Source organism: Ovis canadensis, chromosome 26 (genome assembly GCF_042477335.2).
Source record: "Ovis canadensis isolate MfBH-ARS-UI-01 breed Bighorn chromosome 26, ARS-UI_OviCan_v2, whole genome shotgun sequence".
NCBI classification, from domain to species: domain Eukaryota; kingdom Metazoa; phylum Chordata; class Mammalia; order Artiodactyla; family Bovidae; genus Ovis; species Ovis canadensis.
In genome coordinates this window covers 22,253,584-22,263,327 of record NC_091270.1, presented here as the reverse complement: position 1 = coordinate 22,263,327, position 9,744 = coordinate 22,253,584, and the positions used below count along the sequence as shown (strand labels likewise).

General features: G+C 44.4%; 1 protein-coding gene across 1 annotated transcript; it reads left to right on the top strand.

Annotated features, from left to right (window-relative positions):
* Positions 1–5,178, top strand: ZNF596 (zinc finger protein 596). Its single transcript, XM_069572821.1, has 4 exons — positions 1–12; positions 133–259; positions 998–1,093; positions 4,385–5,178. The coding sequence occupies exons 1-4, from the start codon at positions 1–3 to the stop codon at positions 5,176–5,178; spliced, it is 1,029 nt and encodes a 342-aa protein (XP_069428922.1).
* The last annotated feature ends 4,566 nt before the right edge of the window (positions 5,179–9,744 follow it).

The window sequence follows — 9,744 nt, the reverse complement described above, 5'->3', positions numbered from 1 at the left end:
ATGGAGCCCCTGGTGAGTAGGGGTGCTTCCTCCTGACGCTGCACCCAGTCCCCATCCTTCCTCAGCTCAGCCGCCCACTCTGGACAGCGGGAGGGCTGCTCTGTCTAAACCAGAACATCCCTGATGTTTTAGGAATCGGTGACATTTGAAGATGTAGCCATCGACTTCACCCAGGAAGAGTGGAGCCTGCTAGACAAGTCCCAGAAAAACCTGTTCAGAAATGTGATGCTGGAAACTGTCACCCACCTGGTCTCTGTAGGTGAGTCTGTCAACAGGGATGTGCCTGCACCTGTGTCCATTCTGTTCATTCACTCACTGAACGAGCATTTAGAGCAGCTTCCCTGTGTCCCACTCCAGCTGCTCCCTGATTCTCTGCTAGTCCTCCTAACTACATAAAAGGAAGATGTTCCTTTCTAGGTACTTTTTATTACCACACAGAAGGGGTATCTTGGCCAGGTTTCATATATTTGTTGCTACTCAGTCTCAACATTCAGAACAGAGCTGAGGATTCAATGGATATTGTAATACATAAATAATAGGATAAAGGATGAAATATTTTTAAAAATAATTCCTTTGTTCCTGTCACTGCATGAAGGCTTGAGACCAGAGTTCATATATATGTCATATTCATATGTCTGTATATGACTTAATTTTGATTCTTCCTGTAAGGTGAATCACTCCTGGATCCTGTTTGACAGAAATATTCAGCCCACTGTAGAGTCTCTTGATCTTTCCCATTTGGAAAAGATTCTGTGGCCTCTCTCTAAACTGGTGCAGGGGCATCAGCCCTTAGACAGCCTCACTGTTCTTGCTGCTGCTCTGGGTTTCTTCCTGGTCTGCTCAAGGACCTTCACTGTTCTGTCTGGTAAAGATGTTGCTGCCTGCACTGACCTTCAATTATCTCTTTATTTTCCTCAGTACCTTACCTGTTTTGAGCACAGCAAAGAGTAATTAGCCTGGACTCAACATCCACAGCTTTTTTTTTTTAATCAAACAGGCTATCAGATCAGCAAATCAGATGTGATTTTCCAACTGGAACAAGGGAAAGAGTTGTGGCCGGAAGCAGCAGGAGGCCTCCAAGGTCAGAGTCCAGGTGAGCATCCTTAGAGATACCAAATGGAAATGAAGGGAGGGACATATCCTAACATGGAAGTGAGGACATTGGGCATATTCCTCAGATTCTTATCATCCTGTGCATCTATCACCGCAATTCATATCGCTTCCTTCCAGCCACTTCCTCTTCTTTCAGGGAAAAAGTACTTTGGACTTTCTGAATTAAAACTTCTACATAGTGATTCTTGTCCTGATCCTCCCATTTAATGTTTTTTCCATCATTTGTTGACCCAGTGTCTCTTCACCACATAACATTTCTATATTTAATCCTGGTTTTCTTCTAATAGACAACGACTCCTATATATATATATATATATATATATATATATATATATATATATATATATATATATATATATATATTTAATATGGACCATTTTAAAGTCTTTATTGCATTTGTTAGTATATTTCTCCAGTTTTATGGTTTTTCAGTCACAGGACATGTGGGATCTCAGCTCCCCTATCAGGGATCAAGTCCACACTCCCTGTACTGGAAGGTGAAATCTTAACCACTGCACCACCAGGGAAGCTCCTAGACAATTACCTTTAAAGTATTTCTACTACCTCAGTATTTCTTTGTTATACACAGTTTCTCCATCTAAGTACCAATTTTTGAAACACAGGCACATGGACCTTGGTATTTATCTATGTTTTCATTTCTCTAATGCCATTCTAAAATCTATGTATTTTTTCCATTTCTGTAGGCAGTGAAAGTCTCTTTAGACAACAAGAAATGATATTAAGGCAAAGTGTTTACTGGAAGCACACATCCCCAACCAGGACAATGGTAAGTTTCATAGGTGAGAAGTCCAGGCATCCGCTGAAAGACCTAGTGATGAGATAAGTTGGTAACTGAGCACAATTTCCTGTATGTAAGTTGAAATTGAGCCTTTTCTAGGCAAATTTTTAGATATATGAAGCTACTTAATAAGATAGTATGAGCTCAAAACCATAATATAAGAAAAAAACGTTGCAGAAACATTGCTCATCTTATAGTCTTTAAAACACAACAAAATCTTCAAAATTAATCTGATATCTGTGGTCAGGAAACTATAAAAGAATGTTTGTGCCTGCAGGGGAGTAACACAACATGTGTTTGCAACCAACCCTGGAGACACTTTAACAGGAGACTGCCGGGGTCCAGCCCCGGTGGATCCAGGGTGATTCGAAGGTGGGGACGAGCCAGCGTCTCTGGAAATAACTTATTTAATTACAGATAGAAAGGGATTAGAAGATTAGCGGAGAAAAAGAGGCTGAATAACTTGGTTCACATGGGATACCAATCACCACCTACGTAGGCCGCAGGCGTCTTCCCGTTCTCCAGAAGGAGAGGTGGCACTGAGGCCCCCCCGGTCCGATCTTAGAAGCCCAGGCAAAATTAGTAGGCTTGGCGGGTACCCATGTACCAGATGGGAATTCGGCCAGAAAATAGTAGGAGAGAAAAAAGGGGGCTGAATAACTTGGTTTACGTGGGATACCAATAAAATTCCAAGACAAGGAATTTGCACCATCTACGTTGGGCCACCGGTGCCACTTGAATATCAGAAGGTGCCCCTCCTTGGGCTCCTTCTCACGTGGTCTTGAAAACCGGGGCGAATAAGTAGACTTGGAGGGCACCCACGCTCCAGATGGGAATTCAGCCCGAAAAATGGGGAGCAGAAAAGAACGACATGAGGGAATCAGTCTTTCCGGAAACTGATCCGATTTCTTTATTTTTGGGTTTGCTTATATACCTTTTGTTACACATAGGGATGAATACAGAGTCACACGGGGGTCAGCAGTCCTGACCTTTATCAAAATCAGGTGCTTCACATAAATGTATAAAAAAAGGTACATCATCTTCTGGCCATGAGTGAGACCTGCTGACATTTTATGATGCTTTCTTTCTGATAACCAAAAAACTTATTTCTTCCAAGGGTGTTTTTTTCTTAAACCAGGCACCACCCTCCAAATAAAGTTACATTCCTATAGGGTGAGGGTGTAGTGAGTTACAATCAAGAAAGGAATTTATTTAACCCAAGGTTAACATGATTAATCTTAAAGGTTAATACTTATTTCTCCTATATGCTTAAAGGTTAATACTTATTTCTTCCTATATGCTAGTTATATTCATTATAAGAGTAGGGAACATGGAGATTTAGCAGCAAACATCAGCCCAACAAATGAAAATCCTTTCACCAATGCTCCCCTTAAGATCTATTTAGTCTTAAGATATGATAAAGTTACATTCTTACACAGCAAGGACACAGTGATATATAAGTACAGTGATCTATTACAAAAGAGAAAATCCATTAACTCAAAAAGTCTAGTATTGCTAACATCAAAAACTACCATATTTCCTTCGCTATATTCCAAATACATTGATTAATATATTCCCAGGTATCTAAGGATATAGAGGCCTGGCGGCGATCATTGACTCAACAAGAAGAAAAAGTCCTATGCTAATTAAGACTCTCAAAATACTCCAAAACTCTCTGTGCTGTTTATGGTTGAGAGGTAGCAAACAATCATGTGCCTAGTGGCAGCAGTAAGGATAATCCTGTCACACAAGCTAGTCTGTCAGCAGAGAGGTTTGACCTGAGACAGCTTTGTCCCACCCAGAGCAGGGAATTAGCAGCAATTATTGACACAACAAATGAAGAGACCCTTCACCAATATAATTCCTACCAACTATACTAATAATTTCTAACTCCCCAAAAGATTTTGCCTTTAGTAAGTCTAAAACATCTCGTGCCTCTCAGGTTGGGAGGCTGTAAACAATCACATGTGGCCGGACAAACCTATACAAGTGGGCTAGATAACCTTCAGAGGAGTCTGTAAGCTGAAACACTCTTGTCACGCCCAGGAATTTTTATTGCCTTGGAGCTGCACGTTTACTCCTTCTCCTAGAGAAACAGTTATGGGGGAGAGCCCCCCGTAAAGTCAGAGGTGTAGGTGAGAGCATAAAACAGACTCTGGTTTTGGGGTTAGATGCTCGGGAACAGGGGGTTTCCTGAGGCTTGATCACGCCTTTGCGTATGCCAAGCCTCCTTCCTCATGACCTTTGCCATGGGCGGAATTCCTCACGCTGGCCCCCGGCAGGAGACTATTATCGGCTGATGCTCTAGGGTGAATATGTAGACAATGAGTGTCTACCTGGACATGGGCAAACCAGTAACAGCCTCATATCTCCTCCCCTCAAAGCAGGTTTCTCACCCACAAAGGGATCCTGCTGGATGCGCTGATTTGAGAGATGAAGTTACTCCTACATCTTCACTTCAATATCCAGTAGTTCCCTTCAGAAGCAAACATAATGTCAGCAAACAGCATGGCAAATCACTTAGTCAAGGGTCATCCCTCAACGGACAGGGTCGCATTCACACTAAACGTAAATCATGTGAATGTGCTCTGTGTGGGAAAGTTTTTAACAGATGCTCTAGCCTTAGCAGACATAAGATGATTCACACTGGAGAGAAACCATTCAAATGTCAACTGTGTGAGAAAGTCTTCAATCAAAGATTCTCCCTGAAGGTACATGAGAAAACTCACACAGGAGAGAAGCCCTACGAATGTCATCAGTGTGGAAAAGCCTTTAGTAGATGTGCCAGCCTCAGGAGACATAGCATGATTCACACTGGAGAGAAACCATTCAAATGTCATCTGTGTGGGAAAGTCTTCAATCAAAATTCCTCCTTGAAACAACACGAGAGAATTCACACAGGAGAGAAGAGATATGAATGTCATCAGTGCGGCAAAACCTTTCTTCAAAGCTCTGGCCTCAGTTCGCATAAGAAAGTCCACACTGGAGAGAAGCCACATGTATGTCTTGAGTGTGGGAAGGCCTTTACTCATAGTTCGGGGCTTCATGTGCACAAAAGAATCCACATTAGAGAGAAACCATACGTATGCTCTGTGTGTAGGAAGGCCTTCAGTAAATATGCTAAGCTGAGGGAACATGAGAGAACCCACAGCGGAGAGAAGCCCTATGAATGTCAGCTCTGTGGAGGACACTTCACTCGTGCCTCTTCCGTTAGACGACACAAGGGAACCCAGCACAGGAGAGAAAACCAGTCACACCCTCGGTAGACATTCTGACCTGAGGTGACATAATCAATATGGAGGTTCCTTCAGGCACTGTGCTGTGCAGTACAGACAGGCGCTGCCTGTGGGTGTGGATCCACACGTGTGCTATCTCTGTGCCTAAGCCTTTAGTCATTAGCCTGACCTCGTGTAACTTAACAGAACTCACTCACCAAACACAATATGGGTGTTTCCAGCAACAGCCCCCAACTCTAAAGACCTTAGAGGACATGAGCAGAGGATAAGCAACCCCTTCTTTGATAATTATTGATCAATGTGAACCAACTCCATGGAGAGAACCACTAAGACTGTAATAACTGTTGACAACCATTCAGTTGAGGTGCACAAGAAACCTTGAGAAAAAAATAAACACAAGAACAAAGATGAAGACTCTTGAAAGATACCAAAGGAGGTTGAGCAACACCAAGCACACTTTTAAATAATTCATCCTAGAGAAGTTATTTCATGGAAATGTATGAGAAATTCTTTCTCCATAGAGCAACCCTCCCAGTTCACACATGCTCAGCCTATAGAACACACTCTCAGGGTCATGACAGAAGGGAAGACTTCAGAGATCACTTTCATTTCTCAGTCAACATTAAATTCTCACACTGAGGATGCAGCAATCCTAAAATCAAAAGTGAATCTACAGCTAGATTTCATATCAGAAAAAGAAAAAAAGATACTGTGTGGTAAGGGGAATCCTAAAAGAATCCTATAAAGAATCCTAAACTGCCTAAAAGAATCAGGCAGTTTTTGACTGAGGGAAATACCTCTTCATGAAAATGTGGTATCACATGGAGAGTGAAGTGACCCAGCAACATGGAATGTAGGGTTTTGTAAAATTAAAGTCTGTCCAAAAAAGTCATAGTTGAAAATATTCAAACAATAAAGTCTGTGGCTAAAGGAGCTTAGTGTTGCTGTCTGGTTTCTTTGGACCCCTGTAAGCACAGGGATGGGCTTCCCAGGTGGCACTAGTGGTAAAGAACCCGGCTGCCAATGCAGGTAGATGTAAGAGACATAGGTTCGATACCTGGGTCGGGAAGATCCCCTGGAGGAGGGCATCACAACCCACTCCAGTATTCTTGCCTGAAGAATCCCCATGGACAGAGGAATCTGGTGGGCTACAGTCCACCGGGTTGCAGAGTCAGACATCACTGAAGAGACTTAGCACAGGGGTGCAGGTCTGCACTCTGGGAAAGTGGGCAGAGACTCAGCCCCACTCTCTTGAGTCCCCCTTTCTCCATTGCTCTTTCCTCACAACTTGGATCCACTCATTCCAACACCCCCCCACCCCCGCCCCCGCATCTACCCTTCAGGTCCTGGGGGTGACACAGCTCTGATCTTCAGCTTCACTGGCCAGGTTTCCCAGAATGTCATGACCTGCTCAGGCAAGGTCCTGGGGGAGGCTCAGAGACATCTGGTCCTACATTATTTGAGGCCCTTCAACCTATGTCTGCAGAGAGAATCCACCTGGGGCTCAAGAGACAGACGTCTCTGCCCTCCCAGACCTCAGAAATCTGTTATTCTGTACCAAAGCCTCAGAACTGTGCCAAGTGGATGGAGGGTTCCTTCCATGATCATACTAACTTACTCAGCTGATTCCTGAATTATGCACACAGTTGTCTCACTAAACAGGATAAGCTCATGGAATAAATCTGCAGGAATATAAAATGTGTAAAGCTACCAGCCATCACACAAGCAGGTTTTTAAAACAATTAGCGTAATGTACTTTTCCTCCCTCAAAAAATGCTGTCACAAAGCAGATCTCCCCACTCTGTCTGAAGGACTTGGAAAGTTATCCTTTGACACACATCCATAACTTCTTCCTCACAAAAACCCTCCTATAGCTTCAGGGCCCAAGACATTCACTGTAGCTCCTGTTCAATCTGCTGCTGTCCCAGGAGTAAGACCCTCCTCCAAACCTTTAATCATTGGATTTTTTTCTAACATATGAAAGTAGGATACATATTTATGCCTCCAATAATACTTAGGAATTCGGGGAAACATTCTTTTTTTCCAAAACTTGAAACACTGAGGAAAGTATGGAATACCACAATGATTCCTTTCCTCCCAATTCCAAATTCTGTAAGTGACTTCAATTTTCCATCTCTTTTCTAGAGGAGGAGAGTCCTGCTCCCAATGTGTACACATTATGACATACTCCTTTTGGATATGTTTCCTTTTGGACAACCAGGAAAAGGAGGTTTTGGGGACTGGAAGCCAATAAAAGGGGAGGTAGTAGTCAGCCAAAGGGAGTGGGCCTTTAAACATGGCGGTTTTGGTGAAAATGAAGCCGAACATACGGCAACCCAGATCTTAAACCTGCCCCCTTGCATTGATATAGAGGGAAAGTGAAAGTAAAGGTCACTTAGTCCTGTCCAACTCTTGTGACCCCATGGACCAAAGCGTCTATGGAGTTCTCCAGACCAGAATACTGGAGTAGGTAGCCTTTCCCTTCTCCAGGGGATCTTCCCAACCCAGGGATTGAACCCAGGTCTCCCACATTGCAGGCGATTCTTTACCAGCTGAGCCACAAGGGACGCCCTGAGGGAAGCGTTGCCAAAGGTTTACAAGGGGTTTGAACATCTGTATCACAGAACTGAGACTCTGAAATGGGGATAGACCTAGAAGACCAGAATTCTGATGAGAAATCCAGAAATGCATTGAAAAGTGAGTGGAAAACTAGGAGGGAAGTCTCTTGGGATAAATACACACTGCTGTTCAGTTGCTAAGTCATGTCCAACTGTTTGCACCCTCCTGGACTGTACCCCACCAGGCTCCTCTGTCCTTGGGGATTTTCAGGCAAGAATACTGGAGTGGGTTGCCATTTCCTTCTCCAAGGGATCTTCCACACCCGGGACTGAATCAGAGTCTCCTGCATCTCCTGCACTGCAAGCATATTCTTTACCACTGAGCCATCAGGGAAGCCAAATGCATTACCTTCAGTGAAATAAAGCATTTTTTTTTTAAAGAACTGCATCCAAACAGTAAGGAAGAATCAAAGATGTCTGACTCTGCAGTTTTATTTTGGTAAATGAAAAAATAATTATGTTTTGTAGCTTCACTTGATTTAGAGGGTCACCTGGGTCACCCCCCTCAATTTTTTCCCTTCAAAATACAGGTTCTTCAGCTGGGGCATTTTCTAGTGTAGGGCGTTTGTAGGGAAGGAGCGGGTACTCTATCTCATTAAACCAGTGGGTCAGCATAGCAAGGTCCTTTGGAAGTGGCAAATCCTTAAGGATGCACGTGGAAAACTCTCCCAAATTAAAAAGAGGAATGTGTGTGTGTGTGCATGCGTGTGTGCGTGTGTGTTACTCACTCAGTCGTGTCCGACTCTTTGCGACCCCATGGACTGTAGCCTGCAGGCTCCTTTCCATGGGATTCTCCAGGCAAGAATACTGGAACGGGTTGCCATTTCCTTCTCTAGGGGATCTTCACAACCCAGGAATCAAACCTGGGTCTCCCACACTGCAGGCAGATTCTTTACCATCTGAGCTACTAGGGAAGCCCAAAAAGGAGGAATCGTTTGGCTAACCGCCCACTTTGAAAGTTAAAGGCCCACCTGCATCATCAGCATCACCATGCCTAAATATCACTTCTTCCTTAAACTACAGCTAGTTAGATAGACAGATAAGACACACACAGAGATAGATGTGGTGGTTCAGACAGTAAAGCGTCTGTCTACAATGCAGGAGACCTGGGGTTCGATCCCCTGGAGAAGGAAATGGCAATGCACTCCAGGACTACTGCCTGGAAACTCTCATGGACAGAGGAGCCTGGTAGGCTACAGTCCTTGGAGATGCAAAGAGTCGGACACGACTGAGCGACTTCACTTCGCTTGGTGAGACAGGCCTGGGACTGAGACACTTTGCTGCAGTGCTGGAATGCTTGCACCCTACAAAATACAAAGAAACTGTAGGAGACTGAAAATAACTGCGTGCATTGCAGTTGGGGCGAATTCTTCACCCCAAAAGACACACAAAGACAAAAACAAACTCAGCCGTCATTTCTGGAGAGCCAGGAGCAAAAACTTAGTGTAAGAACAAAAGTAGGGTACTGAGCACCCTCTGCTCTCAACACCACAAAGAGGCGGGCAAACCACCTAAGCCACCCCTCCAGCCTGACCCCACCCCAACCCTCACCCCAAACAAGGAAGAAGCCAGGAGCCCCAGTAAAGCCTGGCCTGAATCTCTCCTCTGCCCTCTACTAATGTCTGCAGATTGCGAAGGCCAAGACTGGTCGTACCACGTGGGGGAAGGTGTTTCCAAAGAGCAGTTCTACTTCTTGCACGTGGGAATCTTGATTAATCGTCAAGTCCATGTGGGGAGAAAAAAAAAAAATGTGCGGACAGAGATCATGATGGATTTAAGAGTGAGAAACGGGGAAGATGCCAGCTTTCATGCCCTCCATGGTTTCGAAAAGACTCCTTAACGGTTCCAAGTCAGCTCCTCCCACAGACGCCCGTGTGCTCTCAGACTAGTGGTTCACCAGACTGCCGCTCAGCGGCTCGAGGCGGGGCAGGTTTCCGCGGCCCTAACACTCACCGAGTCCCGTCCCAGGGCCGGTCAC

Bases quoted from the DNA above. Each gene is read 5' to 3' on its own strand.
- ZNF596 (XM_069572821.1), top strand. The intron at 260-997 runs GTGAGTCTGTCA...TTAATCAAACAG, and splicing joins CACCCACCTGGTCTCTGTAG to GCTATCAGATCAGCAAATCA. The intron at 1,094-4,384 runs GTGAGCATCCTT...AATATCCAGTAG, and splicing joins CCTCCAAGGTCAGAGTCCAG to TTCCCTTCAGAAGCAAACAT.